Raw genomic sequence first — 26964 nt, forward strand, 5'->3', positions numbered from 1 at the left:
ATACGATCACTAAGAGTTTGAAATACTTTAAGCTGCAAGGGACACACGTTCGTTGCCCTAAGCAGCTGGGTCCTGCCCCGCACAAAGATGGCGCACGCCTCCGCTTTCTTTCACGTCCGCCCCTCCGGCCATTTCCGCTGCGGAGAGGAAGTTGTGTGAACCCCGGGCGGGTGGAGGTGTCAGTGGAGGAGCCATGGCCGGGGACGCGGTGGGACTCACACTGATGCACGGTAATGGCCGGGAGGGGCCCAGGCTCTGCCGCCTCTAGAGGAGGGGGGGAGGAAGCCGCGGCGGCGGGCCAGGGACAGGCGGTGTCTGCAGACTGAGCCTGTCGCTGCTGAGTGCGGCTCAGTCCTCCTGCAGCCCAGCCCAGCCCGCTCGGTGCAGTACAATAGACCTGTGTTTGCAGCGACCGAGGCGCAGGGTAACTAACCCCCGCTACAGCTGCTCACCGACTGAGTAAATGGGTCAGGATCTGAAGTAGCTGCCTTATATTGCGGCAGAGGCAGATTTGATGGTGGCCATCAAAAAGGAATTGAATAGTTACCTGAGGAGGAGAAAAAAAAAGTAGGATTTCGGGGAAAAAAAGGCAAGGGAGTGGAATTGAGTTGCTCTTGCTGAGAGCTGGCACAATCTCGAAGGGCTGAATGGTCTCCTATGTTGTAACTATGCCGTTATTCGATGAATGACATTGTGCAGTTTACCACACAAAGTAAATTGTGGCGTATGATTATGGAGACGTTTATTCTCTTGTGGAGAAGAAGCAGTCTGAATCACAAGGCCTGAACCTCATTGTGCATGATGTGTGCAGCAATTAAAACTGAATGCAAATTATATGTACACAGAATATGCTTGTCTGTTCGCCATGTTGCTGCAGAATGCCATTTCACGAATCAATGCAGTGGAATCAGGAACAGGATGTGTAGATGTTTACTAATGTGGATTTGTATTTAATTCTTAGGTAGCTCAAAACACAAGATTGAAATTTCTGCAGGTCAGGAAGGATGTGAGCCTACATTACAGGACATGGCAACTGTTATTGCTCAAGTCACTGGGGTACCCCAACAACTACAGAAACTTATCTTTAAAGGTATACATTTACTTGTAGAATGTATGAAATTATTTGATTTAATTTATTGCCACATGTACTCAAGTACAGTAAAAAGTATTTTTCTGCGGCCAAGGGAACGTACACCGTATGTATATAGTAGACAAAAAAAGAATAATTGATGGAGTACATTGACAAATGATACATTGACAAACAGTGATTGGTTACAGTGCGGAACAACAGGCAAAACAAAGCAAATACATGAGGAAGCCTTAATCCTTATTGTGGCTGTTGCATAATTTGTCTTGGGAGTCTGCACGTTCTCCCCCTCCCTGCGTGGGTTTCCTCCGGCTTCTCCGGTTTCCTCCCACAAGTCCCGAAAGACGTGCTGTTAGGTAAATTGGGCATTCTGAATTCTCCCTCTGTGTATCTGAACAGGTGCTGGAATGTGGCAACTAGGGTTTTTTTTTTTACAGTAACTTCACTGCAGTGCTAATGTTAGCCTACTTGTGACAATAAAGATTATTATTATATTAACAGCTTGCCTGAACAAAAGTTGTCAGATTTTCATGGGTGCTTCACTTTTTTGAGTGGAATAACATTTCTGTGCTTAAAACAAAATTGATTTGTAGTTTATTGGGCAGAAAACAGTCCTCTTTGGAAAAATTGGATATTGTGGGTCAATAAAACATCAAATTCAAAGACAAATTTACGACTCAAGAATTAGAATGCAGACCTTGTTGACAAGATGAAATTACTTACATGGATTCATGAGCAGTGCAAGGAACGAGCATAGATTGTGCGTTCTCGAGGTTGGAGAAGCCCGGCCATTCCTTTATCTATTAGTTAATAACTTTGTTATTGCTAATTAACTTTACTACAAACCCTACCAATACGAATAAACCTTACTAATACTGATAGACCCTACTAATACTTATTTATTTTTATTCATTCATGGAATATGAGTTTTGCTGGCTAGGCCAGCATTGATTATTCGTTGCTAATTGCCCGAGAAGGAGGTAGTGGCAAGCTGCCTTGAACTGCTGCAGTCCAGAAAGCGCACATATTTAAAGTAGTTCATAAAAGAAGCAAAAATGATACGAGAAAAATACTTTCTCATGCAGCGAGTGTAATGCACTACTTGAGAGTGTTGTAGAGGCAAGTTTACTCGAGGCATTTAAAAGGGAATTAGACTTGTCTGAAACTGAAGAATGTGTAGGGTTACAGGGAGAAGGGAGGGTAATGGCATGAGGTGAATTGCTCTTTTGGAGACCAGGTGCAGACACGATGGGCTGAATGTCTTCCTCCTATGCTGGAACAATTCTGTCATTCTACTTCTCTTGATTTGGGAACTCCTACCTACTTAGTTTGATTTCAAGAATTTAAAATGGAACATCTGGTGACTTAGTACTAAACTATCCATGATATTTAGATGACTTTGTTCTGATTAGTTGGAAGTGCCAGGAATTAGACTCGTGCATTGGGACACAATGTCAAAAAGTTGAAACTAAATTCCATCCTGATCACTGACCTTGAAATCCAAAAATTCCATAAACTTGGGATGACTTGATAACTGTTACTCTTATATGACCTCAACAAAGCTTTTAGTATTTTATTGGATATTCTTGAACTTTCATAACTTCAGCAAATCTGTAATGCTCAAGACTATATAGGACGGAATACTGTGTATATATTGAGATACAAATGCAACAATAATGCATCAGATTACAAATGAATAGCAAGTAGCATGATCATTGGAGCCATCTTGGCTTATCCAAAAGGAAGCTATAGTCATTGGTCAGTACATTCAGTTGACTGTGGGTTTGTTTGCTTCCTCTGTGCCTACCCATATGTTCATCATACTTTGTATGAACAACCTCTTGACTTTGGTAGTATGTTTGCTTTGAATTTGTGCACATTTGCCTTACTGTTTAATATGAGGTAATTTACTGGATGAACCTTTTCTATACCATATCTATATGAGGCTTAGTTGCTTCATCAAGCCTGTAAGGCCTAAAATTTTTCATGACTCAGTTCTCTGACTCTCAGTGAATAATTTCTTAATTGATCTATGTACTTTTACCAAAATTTGATTGTCACAGTAGACACAATTCTACTAGTCTAGCTTGGCTATGCTCGAGATGCAGATTTACCAACGCTGTAGTCTTAGCCGTGACTTTATTGAAATGTACTTTTTCAGTGATACAGTTCAGCATTCTATTTATTTTGTTCAGTAGTCTGAAATGACTAGCCGTGTTGGCCACCATCTGTTAATAGCCTTTAATCTAATTCAGCTTAGTCAGCTCTTTTTTTGTACCATTCATGGAGTACAGCATTTCAGTTCTTCATGTAAACTACTTGCAAGTAAAGCTATTAAATGTCACCTCCACCTGGTCTGTCTGTCTACTTATCTTGTTTTGTTAAATATTGAGAAGACAGAAATCATTGTTTTCAGTCCATGCTCCAAACTCCATTCCTCTCTCTGGCAACTGTTTCAAAATTACACCAGTTTCACATCATCACTGGCAGGGCCAACATTTATTACCCATCTGAAATTGCACTTGAAAAGGTAGTGGTGAGCTGCCTCCTGAACCGCTGCAGTCCATCTGGCATGGGCATCTACAGTGGTATTGGGGAAGGTGTCCCATACCCAGTGACGAGGAAGGAATAGTGATATAGTTCCAATGCAGGATGGTGAGGGGAACTTGCAGTTGGTGCTCCTATGTGTCTACTGCCCTTGTTCTCCTAGGTGCTAAAGTTGTGATTTGCAATATGCTGTCAGAAGAGTCTTGGCAAGTTGCAGTGTATCTTGTAGATGGCACACACTGCTGCTATTGTGTATTAGTAGTGGAGGAAGTGAACGTATAAGATTTTGGAGAGGGAACCAATTAAGCGGGTTGTTTTAGCTTGGATGGTGTGAAACATACAGATCCAGGCAAGTGGTGAGTATTCTGCCAGAGTCTGGATTTGTGCCTTGTAGATGGTGGACAGGTTTTGGGGAGTTAGGAGGTGATTTACCACAGAATTCTCACTGACTTGTTTGTGGTAGCCACAGTATTTATATGGCTGGTAACTCCCAGGGTGTTGAAAGGGAATTCGGTACGGGTAATGCCATTGAATGTCAAGGAGTGAGGCTGGAGTTATACCCAGCGTATTGGAAGATGCCTGCATGTTGGAGGTCAATCATCTCAATTCTTCCCCTGTCCCCCACCCACCCACCACTGCCGCCACCACCACCATCTACAAGTTGCACGGTAGGAACTCACCAACACTTCTTAGATAGCACCTTCTAAACCCACGACCACTACTGTCTAGAAGGGCGAGGGAATGTAACTTCACAAGACATTGGACACTTCAAATAACTGAATGTGTCAGATCAATTATATTGTGTCCCAAAAGGTGTCAAAATAGCTAACAACTACTTTCATGTTTCTTTTTTGTTCACTGTCATGTAGGTAAATCTCTTAAAGAAATGGAACAACCTTTGTCCGTTCTTGGTGTTAAAAATGGATGTAAAATAATGATGATTGGTAAAAAGGTAAAATCTTATTTTTATGTGTCAAAAGTTTTTCAGCAAAATCTAAAATCTTGTATGACCTTCCTGTGCTATCCTGACGTAATTTAGATATTCCTTTCTTTTAAAAATGTATAACTGTATTCTTGTTTTCTTCCTTGAGTGGGTTTTCTCGGCCATGCACAATTTCCCCTGTTAACAGAATAGACAGATCACTTGCTCCAAGGCCTCTGTCACTCCATTAGGGGCATGAGTGTAATTTGGGTGACTTGGCCTATGATATTGTCACTTATTCTATAGGGAAATGCCCAGTCTACATTCTTTATTTTTGACAAGTAAGTGATCTCCAATTCAATGCGTGTATCTGATTTCTTCTATATAGCCACTGCAAGAATTATTTAATGGTTGATATCGGCTGATACAACATGCTAAATAAATCTGTGCAATCAAAAAGGCATTTCACATACTTTAAAATGATTGATCATCTTTGTAATCCATCAACAGCATGTAAAATAATTGGCATTCTTTTGAATGATAATGTTTGTTTTGATCAAACTGCAAATCTATCGTGAAGCCAGCTGTTTTTTTCCTCATGAATCACTAAAGTTAAACACCTGGCATTGGTGGTTAAACAATCTGCCGTTGCCTCTTCCTACAAGTTTGGACATTTTAGGATTGCTTAATTCATTATAATATCAGGCTGCTTCAGTTGGTCGCATTTGCAGTGTTTACTTTTTGTCTCTTGTCTCTAAGGTCAGAAGTTATTTCTTGAGAGGGCTCAATGCTCTAGGGCTTGGGCACATTATTTGGACTGATACTTCAAAGCAGAACTTGTTAAAAAAATAATTTTTATTCAGGTTTTTTAATAACAATAACAAATTTTCTCCCCGCAATTTAAAACAAACAAGGTGTGTTTCCGCGCCAAAACAAAACAAGAGAAGAACTCTTTTCCCCCCCCCCCCCAAAAATAAATAATAACAAATAGCAATACAAGAAAGAAGAAAATAACATAACAAACCCACCGCTGCAAACCCCCCCCCCCCCCAACCATCACCAAACCCACCCGCCCCCCCACCTCGGGTTACTGCAGAGACCGACCACTCTCTACCCCTTCGCCAGGAAATCGGGAAAGGACTGCCACCGCCGAAATAACCCCTGTACCGACCCCCTCAGGGCAAATTTCATCCTCTCCAACTTGATGAACCCAGCCATGTCATTGACCCAGGTCTCCGAACTCGGGGGCCGCGTATCCCTCCACTGTAACAGAATCCTGCGCCGGGCTACTAGAGACGCAAAGGCCAGAATGCCGGGCTCTCTCGCCTTCTGCACTCCCGACTCCGAAGCTACCTCAAAGATCGCGAGCCCCCAGCCCGGCCTGACCCTAGACCCAACCACTTACGACAAAATCCCCGCCACCCCCTTCCAAAACCCCTCCAGAGCCGGACATGCCCAAAACATATGGGTGTGGTTTGCCGGGCCACCCGAACACCTCCCACACCTGTCTTCCCCTCTGAAAAACCGGCTCATCCTTGCCCCAGTCATGTGAGCCCTGTGCAGCACCTTCAGCTGAATTAGGCTGAGCCGTGCGCAAGAGGAGGAAGAATTCACCCTTTCCAGGGCGTCCGACCACGTCCCATCCTCAATCTCTTCCCCCAGCTCTTCCTCCCATTTCGCTTTGAGCTCACCTACTGAGGCTCCTCCTCCTCCTACATCAGTTGGTAAATAGCCGAGATCTTCCCCTCCCCGACCCACGTCCCCGAAAGCACCCTGTCCTGCACCCCCCTTGGCAGCAGCCGCAGAAACTCCGCCACCTGCTTCTTAACAAAGTCCCTGACCTGCATATACCTAAAAGCGTTTTTCAGGGGGGGAGCTTCCACTTCCCACCAGCTCCTCCAGAGTCGCGAACTTCCCATCCACGAAGAGGTCCCCAAACTGTCTGAAGACTGCCCTGTGCCAACTCCCAAATCCCCCACCTGTTCTCCCTGGCGCAAAACGGTGATTGCCCCGTATCGGGGCCCAAACTGAGGCCATCACTTCCCCCTTTTGTCGTCTCCACTGTCCCCAGATTTTGAGCGCCGCAACCACCACCGGACTCGTGGAGTACTTTGCCGGGGGGAGTGGAAGTAGGGCCGTCACCAAGGCCTCCAGACCCGTACCCGCACAGGATGCCACCTCCAGTCTCTTCCATGCGTCGCCCTCCCCTTCCGTCACCCACCTGCACGCCAACGAGAGCGGCAGCGCATCCCACCTCCTGAACTCCTCCTCCATCTGCCCCACCAGCCTCGAAAAGTTAAGCCTATGCATAGCCCCCCCAGGTCCTAGCCACGTGGACCCCAAGATACCTAAAGCTCCCCTCAGCCCTCCTCAACGGGAGCTCCCCGATCTCCCTCTCCTGACCCCCCGGGTGCAGGACAAACAGCTCGCTTTTCCCCACATTTAGCTTATATCCTGAAAAGTCCCCAAACTCCTCAAGTATCCTCAGCACCTCTGGCATCCCCTCAGCCGGGTCCGCGACATACCGCAGCAGATCATTGCATACAGCGACAACCGGTGCTCTCCCGCACAAACCCCCTCCAACCCTTCGAGTCCCTCAGCGCCATGGCCAGGGGCTCAATTGCTAACGCGAAGAGCAGGGGAGACAAGGGGCACCCCTGCCTCGACCCTCTGGAAAGCTGAAAGTCCTCTGACCTCCTCCCATTCGTCACCACACTCGCCACCAGGGAGCTGTACAGCAACCTCACCCAGCTAATGAACCCCTCACCAAACCCAAACCTCCGCAACACCTCCCACAGGTAACTCCACTCCACCCTATCAAAAGCTTTCTCAGCATCCATGAACGCCATTATTGCTGACTCCCCAGCCACCGGCGCCATCATCATAACATTCAGGAGCCTCCGCACATTGGCATTCAATTGTCTTCCCTTTACAAACCCCGTTGGGTCCTCATGAATCACCGTCGGGACCACATCCTCCACCCTCCTGGACAGCACCGTTGCCAACAACTTGACATCTATGTTAAGGAGCGAGATCGACCTATAAGACCCACACTGAAGGGGGTCCTTGTCCCGCTTCAGGAGGACATCGTCGGGGGCAAAGCCCCCCCCCCCACCCCCCCCCCCCCCCCCCCCCCCCCCCCCCCCCCCCCCCCCCCACCCCCCCCCCCCCCCCCCCCCCCCCCTCCCTGGCCAAATTCAGGGTCCTCACCAGCAGCGGGCCCAGCAAATTTGAAAATTTCTTATAAAATTCCACCGGGAACCCGTCAGGCCCCGGCGCTTTCCCAGTCTGCATGCTTCCCAGCGCCTCCATCAACTCCTCCAACTCAATTGGGGCCCCCAAACCCTCCACCCGCTCGTCCCCTACTCTTGGGAACTCCAGCTTATCCAAAAAGCGGTCCATCCCGCCTGCTTCCCCGGGGGGTACCGCCCGGTATAGCCCCTCATAAAATGATTTGAACACCCCATTGATGTCCTTTCAACCACGCACTAAGTTCCCACCCGCATCCGTGGCTTCCGCAATTTCTCTAGCTGCCTCCCGCTTCCAGAGCTGGTGAGCCAACATCCGGCTTGCCTTCTCCCCGTACTCGTATACCGCCCCCTGCGCCCTCCACTGCACCTCTGCCTTACGGGTGGTTAAAATGTCAAACTCCGCTTGGAGACTGCGCCGCTCCCTCAGAAGCCCCTCCTCCGGGGTGTCTGCATATCTCCTATCCACCCTGACCATCTCCTCCACCAGCCTCTCCCTCTCGACCCTCTCCCCACTCTCCCTGTGCGCCCGAATAGATATCAGCTCCCCTCTAACTACTGCCTTTAGCGCTTCCCAAACCACCCCAACCTGCACCTCCCCGTTGTCATTGGTTTCCAGATACCCCTCTATACCCCTACGGACCCGACCGCACACTTCCTCCTCTGCCAAAAGCCCCACATCCAACCTCCACAGCGGGCGTTGATCCTTCCCCTCTCCCAGCTCCAGGTCCACCAAATGTGGAGCATGATCAGAAATGGCTATCGCCGAATACTCCGCCCCCACCACTCTCTGGATCAGCGCCCTGCTAAGCATGAAAAAGTCAATCCGGGAGTACGCCTGATGAACATGGGAGAAAAAGGAGAACTCCCTACCCCCCGGCTTCAAGAACCTCCAAGGGTCCACCCCTCCCATCTGACCCATGAACCCCCTCAGCACCGAGGCCGCTGCCGGCCTCCTGCCCGTCCTAGACTTCGAGCGGTCCAGAGCCGGATCTAGCACCGTGTTAAAGTCCCCACCCAGAATCAATCTCCCTGTCTTCAGGTCCGGGATCAGGCCCAGCATACGCCGCATGAAGCCCGCATCATCCCAGTTGGGGGCATAAACATTAACCAAGACCACCTGCTCCCCCCGAAGTCTCCCACTCACCATCACATATCGACCTGCGCTATCTGCCACCACTTTGGACGCGACAAACGACAGGCTCTTACCCCCCAAAATTGCCACCCCACGGTTCTTTGCATCAAGCCCTGAGTGAAACACCTGTCCCACCCAACTCTTTCTTAGCCTCACCTGATCCGTAATCCTGAGGTGCGTCTCCTGGAGCATAGCCACATCCGCTCCCAGCCCCCTCAAGTGAGCCAAGACCCGGGATCGCTTCACCGGACCATTCAGCCCCTTCACGTTCCATGTGACCAACCGAACCCGAGGGGCCGTCCCCTTCCCTCTACGCCGATCAGCCATAGTCCTTCCTCAACCCACCACGTGCCCGGGGAACCCCCCCAAGCCCGCTCCCCACGGTGGCAAACCCCCCTCCCAACCCCCCCCCTTCACCATCCATTCTCTCACAGTCCCTGCAGCAACAACCCGTTACCCCCCCCCCCCCCCCCCAAGCTAGGGCCCCCCCAAGCTGCATTACCCCCAACATTATACTTCCGTGAGGCAGCTGACTTCGGCTGACCCTGGCTACTCCCGCCATAACCACGACCCCCTCGTATGCAACACAGCCGCCAATCCCTCCCTCCCAGCGCCGGCACCACCCCCAATTCCGGGAAGTAAGCCCGCGCTTCCAACCCGAGCCCCACCCCTCGATCCAACACGCGGGAAAAAGACGGACACATGACCCATCGGGATCCCAAACTACTCCCCAACCCACCAGTGGAAATTAACAAAAAAATCCACCACAATAAATAACCAACAGCCCCCAAGAAACCCAGAAAGAACCCAAATAACCATAACTCAAATAGCAAAAACGGCGAAAACAACAGGAAACAACCATCAGCAAACACAGCCACTATGGGCGAAAGGATACCCAAGAGGACAAAGCCTCCAAGCAAAGTACATTTCCCCCCAGCCCTCAGTCCGAATCCAAGTTCTCAGCCTGGACAAAAGCCCAGGCCTTCTCCGGAGAGTCAAAATAGAGCTGGCGGTCCTTGTACGTGACCCAGAGGCGAGCCGGCTGTAGAAAGCCAAACTTCACCCCCTTCCTGTGGAGCACTCCCTTCGCTCGATTGAAGCCAGCCCTTCTCCTCGCCACCTCCGCGCTCCAGTCCTGAAAAATCCGAACGTCCGTATTCTCCCAACTGCTGCTCCTCTCCTTCGCCCACCTCAACACACACTCCCGGTCAACCAAGCAGTGAAAACGGACCAACACTACCCTGGGCGGTTCGTTCGGCCTGGGCTTCCGCTGCAACACTCGATGGGCGCCTTCCAGCTCCAGGGGACCACGAAATGACCCTGCACCCATCAGCGAGTTTAACATTAGGAGCACATAGGCCGTCAAATCCGAACCTTCCAGCCCCTCCGAGAGGCCCAAAATCCGTAGATTCTTCCGGCGGGAGCGGTTCTCCATCTCCTCCATCCTCGCCTGTCATTTCTTGTGCAGTGCCTCGTGCAACTCCACTTTCACTGCCAGGCCCAAAAGCTCATCCTCATTCTCCGGGGCCTTGAGCCGCAGCTCCCGAATCTCCCCGGCCTGAGCCGTCAGCGTCGCCACCAGTTTGTCTAGCGAGGCCTTAAGCGGCTCCAAAATCTCGGCTTTGAGCTCCTTGAAGGAGCGCTGAAGCAGCTCCTGCTGCTCCCGCGCCCACAGCTGCCACGCCGCTTCTGCTTCCCCGCCCGCCGCCATCTTGCCTTTTCTGCCCCTCGCCGTTCTGAGGTAAAACCGATTTTTGGACCGCTCCGCTGCGAGTCCAGTCCATCCACCGGCTGCTGGGCACACTGGCTGTGTTTCCCCCCGGGGGAAAAGTCGAAACAGCGCTGTTGCGGGTCTTAAAAGAGCCCGAAAATCCAAAAAAAAGCAGGAGCTGCCGAACGTGCGGCTTAGCTTCGCATTGCCGCCACCGGAAGTCCACTTCAAAGCAGAACAGAGGGCGTGTAACATTATTGCCATAGTCATCCTTGCAATGGGATATTACATTGAGCTCCTATCCCCTGATCTACTGGCTCAAAGGAACTTTAAGGACACATTGATACGTTAGGGAATTGTTTTGACCGTGCCCTGGTGAACATTACCAAAAAAAGATGTATTCTTATCATTTTATTGCTGTATATGGGATCTTGCTGAGTACAAAGTGGCTTCTACGTTTGCGTGTAGAATAACAGAACAAATTGATTTAGAAATAACTATATGTGATGTTTTGAGAAGTGCCATGAAGAACATTCTCGCTCCCAAACCCAGGTCCTTCCTGAACCAGTTCGCCCTGATTTGATTGTTTCGCTTAACTTGCAGAACAGTCCTGAGGAGGAAGCTGAATTGAAGAAGTTAAAGGAACTGGAAAAATCAACAGACCAGTTATCACATAAACTGGAAGAAATTAATGCAGAGCTGACAGGCATTCAGAATGTGAGTTATTTCTCAGTTTCCTTTGAAAATGCTGTATTGTTGCTATCCTTGCACCAAATAATCCCCCCTTCAAAATATTGCTGGAATGCTACTTGGGCAGGAATTATGTGGAGAGGACTGTGCTTATGTAAGTCCCAGGCTAGTTTTGTTTGTTTGTAATATTGGGGGTATTGTACTCTGCCCCAATCCCTGGTCCGAGTAAATGTATGAGTGTTGGTGAGAACAGGACTGGGCTCAGCTGTTATTTCACCATGACGTACCAACATTTACTATCTAAACTCATGAAGAATGATCTATTGGATGCGGGGGGATTTGGAGAAGGTGGATGAGACTATTAAAGGGATTCATTGATGAGGTTGATTGTGTAATTCAATGTAAGAAGTTATGGATTATCAATAGGTAATTTTTGTACGTGATTAGATTTTATATATATTTTGGGCAGTACGGTGGTGTAGTGGTTAGCACTGTTGTCTACGGCACCGAGGACCTGGATTCAATCCCGGCCCTGGGTCACTGTCCATGTGGAGTTTGCGCATTCTCCCAGTGTTTGCGTGGGTTTCACCCTCACAACCCAAAGATGTGCAGCTTAGGTGGATTAGCCATGCTAAATTGCTCTTTAATTGGGGAGAAAAAAAAGAATTGGGTACTCTTAATTTATATAAAAAAGAAAAAAAAAGATTTTAATATATTATATATATATTTTACAGATTGGCAGTTTTCCTGAGATGATAAGCATTTTGGTTTAACTTGCAACATCAGATATATGAAGCATGATGTTCTTGAGTATGAATTCTGAGGTGTGAATTTGTTTCAATCATCACTAGGGGTTCCTAGCTCGCGATCTTCAATCTGCTGCATTAAGCAAGTTGGGGAAGAAAGTGAAGAGCACTTCTGAACAGTGTATGAAGTTCCTTGAACAGATTGATGCTATGGTGGGTAACCGAAAATGATGGCATTACAGCTGACAGAAATATAATTGCTATTTTTGAGGGTGGTGAGCTCAAAATGCGAGATATTTCTCTTTAGTCTGCATCAATTGTTTGAATTTTAATCTATTCTATTTCTGTAAAAAAAAATTAGTTCACAACTTTTTAATAACTTATTTCAAAATCTTGCTTTTTCAAAAAATGGTCCATCCAGAAATTTGTTACAATAAGTTGAGGTATTTGCATTTTGGTAATTAAATTTCCTTAAACAACAATGGATTAGCTATGAACACGTACATTTTAATCCAAAACACAATGCAGAAAACATTTTTGTCAATTTTTAAATTACTTGATAAATCAACCAGCATATTTGAATTTAGTAGTACTTGAATCACCAGTTTATACAACGTGATATTTTGTCATTTAGTTTTTACGCAAATATTATTCCTGTTTCTCCTACTTTCAAAATACAATAACATAAGTTAGAATTCCACAAGGATATGAATGAGTCAAGGTCCGATCCTTGTTAAATGTGTCTAGTTCTGGGCGGCACGGTGGCACAGTGGTTAGCATTGCTGCCTACGGCGCTGAGGACCCGGGTTCGAATCCCGGCCCTGGGTCACTGTCTGTGAGGAGTTTGCACATTCTCCCCGTGTCTGCGTGGGTTTCGCCCCCACAACCCAAAGATGTGCAGGGTAGGTGGATTGGCTACGCTAAATTGCCCCTTAATTGAAAAAATAATTGGGTACGCTAAATTTATATAAAAAAAAAAAAAAAATGTGTCTAGTTCAGTAGCATGTGTCTATATTCTTTTTTTAACAATATTTTTATTGAAACGTTAACATTTTCTATCAAAACGTTTACAAAACACAACAGTATCAACACATATATCAGAAAAAAATACAAGCATCAATGGCAACAGGAAGCCATTACAGAAATACCACCCAGAACAATCTCCCCATCACTAACCTACCCCCTTCCCCCCCCTAACAACTAACAGTGACCAGATTTTAAAAGTGCAAAATAAACGGCCCGCCATCTATGAAAGAACACATGGGTTGTTCCCCTCACCATGAACATGGCCTTCACAAGGAATAGAATGCCATCAAATCACCCGACCGTGCTTCGGCACTGGGTGGTGTCGCCTGCCTCCAGCTCAGCAGTACCTGTCGCCAGGCCAACAGCGATGCGAATGCCAAAGCATTTGCCTCCGCCCCGGTCCAAAACTCTAGTTGGTCCGACACCCAAAATACTGCAACTAACGGACAGGGTTCAAAGTCAATATTCAGATTTGCGATATAGAGTGGAAAAAGGGCCTCCAAAAACCCACCAGCTTGGGACAGGACCAGAACATGTGCGTATAGTGAGCAGGCCCTCTCGAGCACCACTCACACTTATCCTCGACCGTCTCAAAAAATCGACACATCCTGGCCCTGATGAGGTGCTCCCTAACTATCACCTTTTAACTATCAAGCTCAACCTCGCGCAGGATGACGTGGCATTCACCCGACAAAGGGACTCGCTCCAACCTTCTCCTCCAAAATGGGTCCGAGCTCCTCCTCCCCACCTCACCTTCACCTCATCCACTCTTCTCCCATGATCTGCCCATATATCCCAGACGTGCTGTCCTCCTCTGAACCCGGATACAAGTGTATCCTTTTTAGCAAGGTAAATGGTGGTGCCTCCGGAAAAGTCGGAAATGCCCGCCGAACAAAGTCCTGGAAATATCTAAACCTATCTGGTCCCCCAAACTCTGCTTTCTACTTTGACTTCTCAACATCCCTCCAGAAACAAATCCCTCACCCTCTGAGGGGGGTACGGTGGAACACTGTTAGCACTACGGCCTCACAGTGCCAGAGACCTGGGTTCAATTCTGGCCTTGGGTGACTGTGTGGAGTTTGTACATTCTCCCCATGTCTGTGTGGGTTTCCTCCGGGTGCTCTGGTTTCCTCCCACAGTCCCAAGATATGCAGGTTAGGTGGATTGGCCATGATAAATTGTCCGTAAGTGTCCAGGGATGTGGTTGCAGGGGATAGGGCAGGGCAGAGGGCCTGGACAGGGTACTCTATCAGAGGGTCGGTGCAGACACGATGGGCTGAATGGCCTCCTTCTGCACTGTAGGGATTTTATGATTCTATCCAACCCCTTGCCTTTCTACCCTGAATGTAACATTCAAATTTGCCAGGTCAAATAAGTGGTTCCTACAGATTGGAGCCCACCTTGACACCGCCCTCAGCTTAAAATGCAGCATTTGTCTATATTTAAATATGATTCAAACATTTTACAATGCTACCCTTTTTAATTCATCGGAGATAATTCAACAGTTGAAAAAATGTGGCATGGAAAGGAAGCATAAGACCTACTCTTGGCCCATTTATCAGTTTATGTAACGTACAAACCTGGTTTGGATCTGTCATGGCATAGTAAGTTGTGTCGATGGGAACAGGAAGTTATAAAGAGGTGTGGACAAAACTGATAGATTTAGTGCGATGTAAGGAAATGTTCACTCTGAATCCATGAAAAACAAATCAGAATATTTAATTGGGAGAACCTGAAGTTATAGAGGAACCAAAGGATTTGAGCGTCCTTGTAGAAAAGTACAAAAAGGCTAATATAAAATTGGACTTTATCTCAAAGGGCTAGAATAAAAAAAAAGGAAGTGATGTTTCAGTTGTCCAGAGTCTTGATTCGATTACATCTGTAATGTTGTGTTTTGAGTACTACTGTAGGAATCTACCATGTGGTTTAAGTGTAGTCTCATATACACTTCAAAACTCAGTAGAAATTTAAGTTACACTTCTCAGATGTGAAATAAAAATCTGTTATGGTGTCTTGATTATAATTGAGAGACTGAAATCTTCTTGTGGTTACAAATCAAATGTTCTCAATAAGCCCTGCCCGCAGAAGACTTAAAGAGATCTAATCGGCTTAATGGTTTACAAACGGGTTTAACTTTCAAAATACAGTAATGGTTTCTTGCTCAAAGCAAAACAGCTTGTGCAGACTTTAAGAGTTAAGAGTGGAAATATGAAAGTATGAAATAAGGATAGCAAATAGTTAGGTAAAGGGTATAGAGTGATCCTGGAATGGAAAATGTCTGCCCGGACCCCTCTCTTTAAGGAAAATGTTATCAGTCTGACTCCATCTGTCCCTACCCCTGCAATGTGCTGATTGGCTTGGATGGGTCTAAAATGCATTTGGTTGGATGGTCAGTTGTCAATCATCAATGTGCAATATATATGCGGATATGTTGCATCTTTGGGTACTTTCTATGTGTTGGAATGTGGCTTACACTTTTAATCAATTCTGGCTTCTACTGGTTTTACTGCTGACTGCAATATTATCTGTATTCTGAACAATGGTGGATTCATGTAGTCATGGTGCTTATATTGACCTTGATGTGATTGATGTGGTATAGTTGCATAACTTCTGCAATTCTGTTCATTAGAAGAATGGATAGTTTATAATGACAATTTAACCTTTCAGTAAAATATTGCATAAGCTTTAGCTAGCCGTTAGATGTTCTGTGCTTTGCCACTGCAAATCCTGCAAGTTGTGTGTTTTTGTAATCTAAGTTATGCTTGAAGTTTTATGATGAAATCCAGTTTAAAATGGATTTTAAACTGGGCTTTAGTATTTACATTAAAATGGCTAAATCAATGACTCTTTTTTCCTATCAGAAATAGATGGTTCCCTTCAACTACCCTTTGGATATATTGGCTTTGGGGTTAGAGCACAGTTTATTTGGCATGTTATCGGTGGATTATTAGGAGGACAGATTGCATGAAATTGGCTTGTAACTCCCTGGAATTTAGAAGATGGAGGGAAGAGCTAATTGAGGACTTTCAAATGATAAAGGAACTCTATAGAGTGGCTAGAGAAACTAATTCCTCTTGTGGTGAAATCCAGAACAGTGGGGTATTATGTTAAAATTGGAGCTAGACTACAATTGAAATCAGCAAGTGCTTCTTCACGCAAGGGTAGTGGAAATCTAGACCTTGAGTGATTGTCTGTGGAGTTTACACATTCTCCCCGTGTCTGCGTAGATTTCCTCTGGGTGCTCCAATTTCCTCCCACAGTTCCAAGATATGCAGGTTAGGTAGATTGGCCATGCTAAATTACCCCTTGAGTGTCCAAAAGGTTAGGTGGGGTTACAGTGCGCTTTTGGAGAATCAGTGCAGACTTGATGTGCTGAACAGCCTCCTTCTGCACTGTAGGGATTCTATGATTTTTGTTGAAAAATATGACGGGATATGGAGTAAAGGACATGGCAGATGGAAGATAATGTGGAAAAATGTTAAGTTATCCACTTTGATAGGAAAAGCAGAACTGCAGAGTATTTCTTAAATGGTGAGAGATGGGAAGTGTTGATGTCCAAAGGCATCTGGGCTTTCTTGTTCATAAGTCACTTAAAGCTAACAAGCAGGTTTAACAAGCAATGATTAAGGCAAATGGTATGTTGGCCTTTATTGCAAGAGGATTTAAGTACAGGAGTAAAGATGTCTCGTCACAATTGTATAGAATCATGTACAATTTTAGTCTTACCTAAAGAAAGATATCCTTGCCGTATTGGGAGTGCAACATTTAGGATTGAGATGCGGAAGAATTTATTGCTTAGTGGCTGGTGAACTTTGGGAATTCTCTATGCAGATGCTTCTGGAGGTTCAGTCATTGAGTATATTCAAGACTGAGATTGATAGATTTCTAGGTAATAAAGGTATGAAGGAATATGGTATAGTGCGGGTAAATGTATGGAGACAGAAGAGAAGATCAGCTACGCTGGTCATCGTCGGGGCTGGCCGAAAGGCCTTCGCCAGCCGGCATGAGTCCGCGCATGCGCCGGAGCGTCAGCAGCCGCTGACGTCACCACCGGCGCATGCGTGGTAAGGGGTGTCTCTTCCGCCTCCGCCATGGTGGAGGCCGTGGCGGAAGAAAAAGAGTGCCCCCACGGCACTGGCCCGCCTGCCGATCGGTGGGCCCCGATCGCGGGCCAGGCCACCGTGTAGGCAACCCCCTGGGTCCGATCGCCCTGCGCTCCCCCTCTTCCTCCCCCCCCCCATAGGACCCCGGGGGCCCGCTCGCGCTGCCAATCCCGCCGACACAGGTGGTTTAAACCACATCGGCAGGATTGGCCTGTCAGCGGCAGGGCTTCGGACCATCGTGGGCTGGAGAATCGCCGCGGGGGGCACGCCGATCGGTGCGGGGGGCATGGCGATCGGTGCGGGAGGCACGCCGACCGGCGGGGCGTGATTCCCGCTCCCGCCAATTCCCGGGTGGAGGAGAATTCCGGCCACAGTGGGGGCGGGATTTACGCCGGCCCTGGGCGATTCCCCGACCCTGCGGGGGGGGGGGGGGGGGGGGGGTCGGAGAATTCCGTCCCTGATTTTTCAGTGAAATTGCAGATTGCGATTACATTATTTTGTCACTTATTAAGTCATCCGTTGGTACTTAGACAAGGCATTTAATAACGTGATTGCAATAAATCCTGCCGCTTAACACTTGTTGATTTGATTTAGAAATCTCAGATTGAATAATACAGAAACTGAAGTTATATATTTGTCTTCAGCAGGATGTTCTTAAGTGTGATCACAGATTGTGTACTTTTTTTGCATACACTTAAAAATAAAATAAAATAAATGCTTGTTAATCAACACACTCACAATTGTGATATTTTCTCGGAAAACATGAAATCGATGAGTAAAACTAATCAACATGTATGATGAACACAATGAGAAAAGAATGTTCATTTTTGTTTTGAAGCACATTGAGCAGAAGTTTTCAGTTTTCTATTTCTCCAAGCTACTAAGGCTAAACAGCTGGCTTGCAAAGCAGAACAATGCCAGCAGCACGGGCTCAATTTCCTGTACCGGCCTCCCTGAACAGGTGGCGGAATGGCGACTAGGGGCTTTTCACAGTAACTTCATTGAAGCCTACTTGTGCCAATAAGCTTTTATTATTATTTATACTACTTTGGTTTGAAACTCAGCTAATATTGAGTAATCGGAAGTCTGAAGAAGATACTTTTTAAGAGCTCTGTAGATAATCTTTAGAAAATTTGATGAGAAGGCCCTGTAGCGTAATGGCCTTTCCCCCCATTTCGGGAAATTCAAAACTAAGTTGACACCATAGTTCAAATATGTGCAATTTTACTGTATATTCCTGACACATAAAATATTAAAAATTTATTTTCAAGAGTTTGCCGGATGACTTTAGTGACTGCAGACATCGGAGGAAAGGTCTAGTAAAGAATGTACAGGTGAGTCTACCTTCTTTCATATTGAAGATTTAAGGGATGTCTTTCTCCAGCATTAGGTGATTTAAAAAAAATAACTGTTCAGGGATGTGCGCATCGCAGGCTGGGCCAGCATTTGTTGCCCATCACTAAATGCCCTTGAACCGAGTGGCTTGTTAGGCCATTGAAAGCCAGATTCAAAACAATCCTGTGTACTTCCAAGTGTAGTTAGTATCTTATTTAATTGATGCCTGAATGTAGAAGTTATCTTGGATTGTAACCTCAATTTTCATCCTACATATGCTGCCAGCTAAATCTCCTGTAGCCAGTATCACTGGAAAAAAAATGGACTGATAGAACAAAACTGGCTGAAGTGTTTAAGTGCTTTCTGAACTTTCAGTATTTTTAGCAGCATATCACTTTCATAAAATTTAATCTTTCTAGGTTTATGCCAAAGTTGCATTTTGAAACTGAAACATTGACCGTTCAAACTTTGAACAGTGGATATTTTACTTCAGTTTAGTCAGTTCTGTTACTTAGAAGCAGGTGTATACATGGTTTAGATGCAAGTTCCCAATCACCAACGTGTGAAAAATATGCAGTCACTAAGTTAATCAATGGTTGTCTTCAAATTCTGGGTGGCACAGTGGCTAGCACTGCTGTCTCACGGCACCAGGGACCCTGGTTCGATTCCTGGCTTGCGTCACTGTCTCTGTGGAGTCTGCATGTTCCCCCCGTGTCCTCGTGGGTTTCCTCCGGGTGTTCCAGTTTCCTCCCATAAGTCCTGAGAGACATGCTGTTAGGTAACTTGGACATTCTGAATTCTCCTTCTGTGGACCCGAACAGGCGCCGGAATGTGGAGACTACGGGCTTTTCACAGTATCGTCATTGCAGTGTTAGTGTAAGCCTACTTATGACAAAGATTATTATTATTATTACGTAGTTAAGTAGTCTGAATATTTAAAATTGGATGCTCCATTCACTAGTTTGAGACTGGTAGCTGGAATATTGGGTCCGGCTAGCAATACCTAATTTATGTTCTTGGCTGGAATTTCCAACTCTTGTGGCACGAGAATGTTCTGAATCACAGAATAATACAGTGCAGAAAAGGCCATTCGGTCCATCGAGTCTGCACCGACACATGAAAAACATCTGATGTGTCTACCTAACCCCATTTTCCAGCACTTGGTCGATAGCTTTGAATGTTATGACTTGCCAAGCGCTCAACCAGGTACTTTTTAAAGGATGTGAGGCAACCTGCCTCCACCACCTTCCCAGGCAGTGCATTCCAGACCATCACTACCCTCTGGTAAAAAGGTTTTTCCTCCTATCCCCACTAAACATCCTACCCCTCACTTTTACTTGTGTCCCCTCGTAACTGATCCTTCAACAAGAGGGAACAGCTGCTCCCTATCTACCTTCTCCATGCCCCTCATAATCTTGTACATCTATATCAGGTTGCCCCCAGTCTTCTCTGCTCCATCAAAAACAACGCACGCCTATCCAATCTCTGTTCATAACTTAAATGTTCCACCCCAGGCAATATCCTGGTGAATCTCCTGCAACATCCTGGTGAACTCTGCATAAGCGTATAATTACAGTAGTTGAAACAGTCACACTGTTAACTGCAGGCAAGTTTAAATGCCCATGAGGCCCAAGGTACTTTACAAACCCAAATTGATAGCACGCTAGCTAGAGTCACATTTTTCTCTGCTAGATTCCAGGAGGGCTGGGTGGAACTTGATAGCACCCCAGGCTTACCTAGGTATCCCATTAGTTCTGCTCACTGTAAAGCAAAGCTTAAGTGCTCGCTTTTTAAAATATTTATTAGATTTTCAGTTTTTTTTCAAATAATGCAACAGAAAAAGTAAAAAGGCAACAGTAATCAATGCAAAACAGGTGGCATACAGAGCAAGAATTATTACAAATATAGGAACCAACAAGACAGGATTAATTTAGAATCACCTATTTAAAGAACTAGCGCCTCCAGTTTAAATACCGGATCAATACAATAACTGATTATAAATCGAAGGGGAAATGAGGATACAGCCACATATAGATACCAAAGGATAACGGTTCAGGGTGCCTACCTTCATGTTTTAAGAGACCAAGACATACATTATCATATGCCAGTCAATATAATAACACTCATGGAAAGCCAACAGGAGCAAGTCAGACAAGGTGGAAGCTATAAATTTAAATAGGGGTCCCTCACTTTATGAAATGCATCAGATTTGGAATGGATCACAGACGTCAGGAATTCCATAGGGATACACTCCATAACTTATTTATGCCAGTTTTGACTTGGAAGTGCATGGTAAAATAGGACTGAGTCAGCACGGCTTTGTCAAAGGAAGGTCATGTCTGACAAATCTGTTCTTTGAGGAGGTAACAAGGAAGTTAGACAAAGGAGAACCAGTGCACGTGATTTATTTAGATTTGACAAGGTGCCGCATAGGAGACTGTTAAATACGTTAAGAACCCATGGTGTTAAGGGTATGATCCTGGCATGGATAGAGGATTGGCTGACTGGCAGAAGGCAGAGAGTGGGGATAAAGGGGTCTTTTTCAGGATGGCAGCCGGTGCCTAGTGGTGTCCCTCAGGGGTCCTCAACTTTTTACAATGTACATTAATGATCTGGAAGAAGGAACTGAAGGCACTGTTGCCAAGTGTGCAGATGATACAAAGATCTTTAGAGGGACAGGTAGTATTGAGGAAGCAAGGGGGCTGCAGAAGGATTTGGACAAGCTAGGAGAGTGGGCAGTGAAGTGGCAAATGAAATACAATGTGGAAAAGTATGCGCTTTGGAAGGAGGAATTTAGGCATAGACTATTTTCTAAATGGGGAAATGCTTCGGAAATCAGAAGCACAAAGGGACTTGGGAGTCCTTGTTCATGATTCTCTTAAGGTTAACATGTAGGTTCAGTCGGCAGTTAAGAAGGCAAATGCAATGTTAGCATTCATGTCAAGAGGGTTGGAATACAAGACTAGGGACTTTCTTCTGAGCCTGTATAAGGCTCTGGTCAGAAACCATTTGGAGTACTGTGAGCAGTTTTGGGCCCTGTATCTAAGGAAGGATGTGCTGGCCTTGGAAAGGGTCCAGAGGAGGTTCACAAGAATGATCCCTGGAATGAAGAACTTGTTGTATGAGGACTCTGGGTGTGTACTCTTAGTTTAGAAGGATGAGGGGGGATCTTATTGAAACTTACAGGATACTGTGAGGCCTGGATAGAGTGGATGTGGAGAGGATGTTTTCACTTGTAGGAAAAACTAGAACCAGAGGACACCATCTTAGACTAAAGGGACGATCCTTTAAAAGAGATGAGGAATTTCTTCAGCCAGAAGATGGTGAATCTGTGGAACTCTTTGCCGCGGAAGGTTGTGGAGGCCAAATCACTGAGTGTCTTTAAGACAGTGATAGATAGGTTAATGATTAATAAGGGGATCAGGGGTTATGGGGATGAGAAAATATCAGCCATGATTGAATGGCCTATTGGCCGAGTGGTCTATTTCTGCTCCTATGTCTTATGGTCTTTTGAATAGAAGGATATTTGTCACTGACCTAGGAACATGGAATATTTTTACGAGCTGAAAAGTCAGGACGTTGTTCAATCTTTTTTCATTAGTATCAGTACTTCTCTCATCTGAAAGACCCAGAATTAGAAACAAATGATTAAGCTCTTTAAGGCTCAGTCAAAGATATTCTCCACATCTCTGACTACACCAGACCAATAGGATTGGATCTTAACACAGGCCCATCCAGGATGTATATAATCCCCCTTGACTACCAGGCACTTTCGGCACATTGGGGATGCATCAAGATTAACAAATGCCAAGACTAGGTGTAATATGTCAATCATACATTATCTTAAATTGTTGCTCCCTCATTTTATTGCAAACAGATACGGCATTCTCCCACAAACTACCCCATGTCTCCTCATCAGTGCTAGTCCTCCTCAAGTCTTTTTCCCCAAGGTTCCGGGGTATCCAATGTACTGACAGGATATAGAACACCGGGTATCATCAAACTTACTAATTAACTGTTTAGGATTGTTTCCATTTGGGAAATGGAGGAGTCGAGATATAAAGTTGTCTTATTGATTGAGGATAAAATCTCTACACTGTAAATACTTTATGAAAAAAAAAGGAATGCATCTGGATGTCAGATAGTTTTTTAAAAAATTGTTTTTATTAAAGCTTTTTTCAACTGGAATTTTTATATAACAGAGAAAGGAGGTAGGCAGAGAGCAGGAAATTATAGGCCAGTGAGCTTAACGTCGGTAGTAGGGAAGATGCTGGAATCTATCATCAAGGAAGAAATAGCGAGGCATCTGTATAGAAATTGTCCCATTGGGCAGACACAGCATGGGTTCATAAAGGGCAGGTCGTGCCTAACTAATTTAGTGGAATTTTTTGAGGACATTACCAGTGCAGTAGATAACGGGGAGCCAATGGATGTGGTATATCTGGATTTCCAGAAAGCTTTTGACAAGGTGCCACATAAAAGGCTGCTGCATAAGATAAAGATGCATGGCATTAAGGGTAAAGTAGTGGATAGGGGATTGGTTCATTAATAGAAAGCAAAGAGTGGGGATTAATGGGTGTTTCTCTGGTTGGCAATCAGTAGCTAGTGGTGTCCCTCAGGAATCCGTGTTGGGCCCACAATTGTTCACAATTTACATAGATGATTTAAGAGTTGGGGACCAAGGGCAATGTGTCCAAGTTTGCAGATGACACTAAGATGAGTGGTAAAGCGAAAAGTGCAGAGGATACTGGAAGTCTGCAGAGGGATTTGGATAGGCTAAGTGAATGGGCTAGGGACTGGCAAATGGAATACAATGTTGACAAATGTGAGGTTATCCATTTTGGTAGGAATAACAGCAAACGGGATTATTATTTAAACAATAAAATATTAAAGCATGCTGCTGTGCAGAGACGTGGGTGTGCTAGTGCATGAGTCACAGAAAGTTGGTTTATAGGTGCAACAGGTGATTAAGAAGGCAAATGGAATTTTGTCCTTCATTGCTAGAGGGATGGAGTTTAAGACTAGGGAGGTTATGCTGCAATTGTATAAGGTGTTTGTGAGGCCACACCTGGAGTATTGTGTTCAGTTTTGGTCTCCTTACTTGAGAAAGGACGTACTGGCACTGGAGGGTGTGCAGAGGAGATTCACTAGGTTAATCCCAGAGCTGAAGGGGTTGGATTATGAGGAGAGGTTGAGTAGACTGGGACTGTACTCGTTGGAATTTAGAAGGATGAGGGGGGACCTTATAGAAACATTTAAAATTATGAAGGGAATAGATAGGATAGATGCGGGCAGGTTATTTCCACTGGCGGGTGAAAGCAGAACTAGGGGGCATAGCCACAATATAAGGGGAAGTAGATTTAGGACTGAGTTTAGGAGGAACTTCTTCACCCAAAGGGTTGTGAATCTATGGAATTCCTTGCCCAGTGAAGTAGTTGAGGCTCCTTCATTAAATGTTTTTAAGGTAACGATAGATAGTTTTTTAAAGAAAAAAGGGATCAAGGGTTATGGTGTTCGGGCCGGAAAGTGGAGGTGAGTCCACAAAAGATCAGCCATGATCTCATTGAATGGCGGAGCAGGCTCGAGGGGCCAGATGGCCTACTCCAGCTCCTAGTTCTTATAAATGAAAAATATTTAACAAAACTAGGTGGCTGTTATCATTATACAAAACTCAAATATACATTAAATAGACAATTCCCCCAGTTGCTGCTGCTGCTGCTGACATTTTACCATTCCCCTCGAAAGTCGAGGAAAGGTTGCCACCGCCTGGAGAATTCCAGCAAGGACCCTCTCAAGGCAAACTTTATTCGCTTTAGGCTGAGGAACCCAGCCATGTCACTAACCCAGGTCTCCACGTTCGGGGGTTTTGAGTCCCTCCACATTAACAAGAACCATCTCCGGGCTACCAGGGAGGCAAAGGCCGACACTTCGGCCTCTTTCGCTTCCTGCACTCCCGGATCCTCCAACACCCCAAAGATCGCTATTGTTGGGCTCTGCTTCACCCGCGTGTCCAAAATCCTGGACATAGCCCTCGCAAAGCCCTGCCAGAATTCTTTAAGCGCCGGGCATGCCCAAAACATATGGACATGGTCTGTCGGACTCCCTGCACATCTCGCGCACCTGGCGTCCACCCCAAATAACCTGCTCATTCTCGCCGTCGTCATGTGAGCCCGGTGCACCACCTTAAACTGAATTAAACGGAGCCTGGCACATGATGCGGACAAATTCACCCTTTACAGGGCATCAGCCCACAGGCCCTCATCTAGCACCTCCTCCCACTTGCCCTTCAGCTCCTCCACTGAGGCTTCCTCTGCCTCCTGCAGCTCCTGGTATATGTCCGACACCTTCCCCTCTCCTACCCAGATGCCAGACACTACCCTGTCCTGTATCCTTCGAGGGAATAGCTGCGGAAATGTCTCCACCTGTTTTTTGAGAGTCCTGGACCTGAAGGTATCTGAAAACATTTCCCAGGGGCAGGCCGAACTTCTCCTCCAGCGCCTTCAAGCTAGGGAAAGTCCCATCTATAAACAGATCTCCCATCCTTCTAATGCCTGCCCTATACCAGCCTTGGAACCCCCCCCCCCCCCCCCCCCCCCCGCCTATCTTGCCCGGAGCAAATCTATGGTTATTCTGTATCACGGTCCAAACTGAAGCCCCCTCCTCCTTCCTGTGCCGCCTCCACTGACCCCAGACCCTCAGTGCTGCCATCACCACCAGGCTTGTGGTGTATTGTGCCGACGAGAACGGCAACGGTGCCGTTACTAGTGCCCCTAGGCTGGTGTCCTTGCATGACACCACCTCTAGCTGCCCCCACGTCGACCCCTCCTCCATTATCCATTTCTTAATCATGGCCACTTTAGTCAATTTTTAACATCTGTAACTGGATGGAGAAAATCTCTCCATTAGGTTTGTGGCGAGTTAACAGTAACTGAAATTAAGTCACTAAAACCACACCTGGCAGCATTTCACTTTCTCCTGGATTTTAGAGCAGCACTTTATGAATCTATTAGACAAATAACCATGTCCAAGTTTGGGATGAGGACAGGAGCCGTGGCAGGCTGAAGATCAACCTTACTGCACTTTGGCAGAAGAAGGGGGTTCAGAGTTAGTAGGCTCATGTATTTATTGATTAATTAGGATGAGGTGGTTTCGCCCGATCAGACATTGGGCTGTGACGTACGAGCTTTCTAGTGTCAGATTGGGGGGGGTACTTCAATGATGTGCTGGGGTACCCTCCTCGCAACTTCACAGAAAAGCACCAATAGTTACTCAGAAAAAAATAGAATTAAAATCTCCTCTAACTTCTGGATAATAATAAAGAGCCAGATTGACCACCCCATGGAACCCTTTGCCCCCTTCACTCTTCCAACTACTAAGCACCACCCCCACAGGACTACATTTACACTCCTGACAACCCCTACCCCCTCAAAATAATTGGACATAGTGGCAATCCAACACTGTTTGTCACTCAAGGAAGTTATTTGTAACAAAAAATTTGAGTACCCATTTCTTTTTTTCCCAATTAAGGGACAATTTAGCGCAGCCAATTCACCTACCCTGCCCATCGTTTTGGGATGTGGAGGCAAGACCCACGCAGAGAATGTGCAAAATCCACACGGACAGTGACCCGGGGCCGGGATCTAAGCTTGGTCCTTGGCAACATGAGGAGCAGTGCTAACCACTGCACCATCGTACTGTCCCCACTCGAGGAAGTTATTGCCAAAAATTGTCTTTCAGGTTGCCAGTCTGATCTGTTGTATTTCTGACAACCAGGACGCAAACTCATTAGTTTCACATTTTGTTTTGATAAATTGAATATCACTATGCTGCAAGAATGATCCAGATTGCTCCATCAAATGTATGTGAAAAACCGCTATGTGAAATATGACCTTTCTCTTCTTTTGGCTGCAGACTTACTTGGCTCAGTGTGATGTCATTGAAACAAATATCTCACAGGAACTAGAGAAACTTCAATCAAAGAACCTGGCTCTGGCTGACTGATTTTACAGAAAATAACTGAGAATTATAAGACGGAACCACCCTGTTCAGATTTTACTATTTAATCTAAATAACTTTTAAATTATTTACAAGCTGGTGTAAATGATGATTTGGAGAACAGAAACTTTGTAATGAAGGTAGCCAATTGCCTTCTAGGACAGTAACACATTTATTCTGAATTCTCTCTCACATTGTCACTCCAGAATGTACTCTATTACTACAAAGACACCGAGTTGTTTTAAAACACTGAGGGTCATAAGTTCAAATATTAATGGACATCTTGACACTGAAATAAATAGGTATTGTTTTTGTACTCTGGCAGTATGTTGCACTGCTTGCATGTGGTAGTTAGTCAAAATGCTATCTGCATTCCTTATTAAACTACTTCATTCATTTGATATGTCTAATTTATTTAA

At 45.7% G+C, this 26964-nt stretch overlaps 1 protein-coding gene across 2 annotated transcripts; it reads left to right on the forward strand.

The window, feature by feature from the left end:
- The first annotated feature begins 80 nt into the window (after nucleotides 1–80).
- On the forward strand, nucleotides 81–26944 carry bag1 (BCL2 associated athanogene 1). 2 transcript variants are annotated; one of them, XM_038797602.1, is made up of 7 exons: nucleotides 81–230; nucleotides 962–1090; nucleotides 4504–4586; nucleotides 11254–11367; nucleotides 12192–12299; nucleotides 18487–18549; nucleotides 26462–26944. In XM_038797602.1, exons 1-7 carry the CDS (start codon nucleotides 194–196, stop codon nucleotides 26549–26551), a joined length of 624 nt encoding a protein of 207 aa, XP_038653530.1. In that variant the 5' UTR covers nucleotides 81–193; the 3' UTR covers nucleotides 26552–26944. The 2 variants fall into 2 exon arrangements, with proteins under 2 accessions (XP_038653530.1, XP_038653531.1); XM_038797603.1 differs by lacking the exon at nucleotides 81–230 and adding an exon at nucleotides 548–567.
- Nucleotides 26945–26964: the final 20 nt, after the last annotated feature.

The sequence above is a fragment of the Scyliorhinus canicula genome, chromosome 5 (genome assembly GCF_902713615.1).
Source record: "Scyliorhinus canicula chromosome 5, sScyCan1.1, whole genome shotgun sequence".
NCBI classification, from domain to species: Eukaryota; Metazoa; Chordata; class Chondrichthyes; order Carcharhiniformes; family Scyliorhinidae; genus Scyliorhinus; species Scyliorhinus canicula.

Excerpts from the sequence above, each read along its gene's own strand:
- bag1 (XM_038797602.1), top strand. The coding sequence starts at position 194 with ATGGCCGGGGACGCGGTGGGACTCACACTGATGCACG. Across the intron at positions 231-961 it reads GGGACTCACACTGATGCACG|GTAGCTCAAAACACAAGATT; the intron begins GTAATGGCCGGG and ends TTTAATTCTTAG. Across the intron at positions 12,300-18,486 it reads TTGAACAGATTGATGCTATG|AGTTTGCCGGATGACTTTAG; the intron begins GTGGGTAACCGA and ends TTTATTTTCAAG.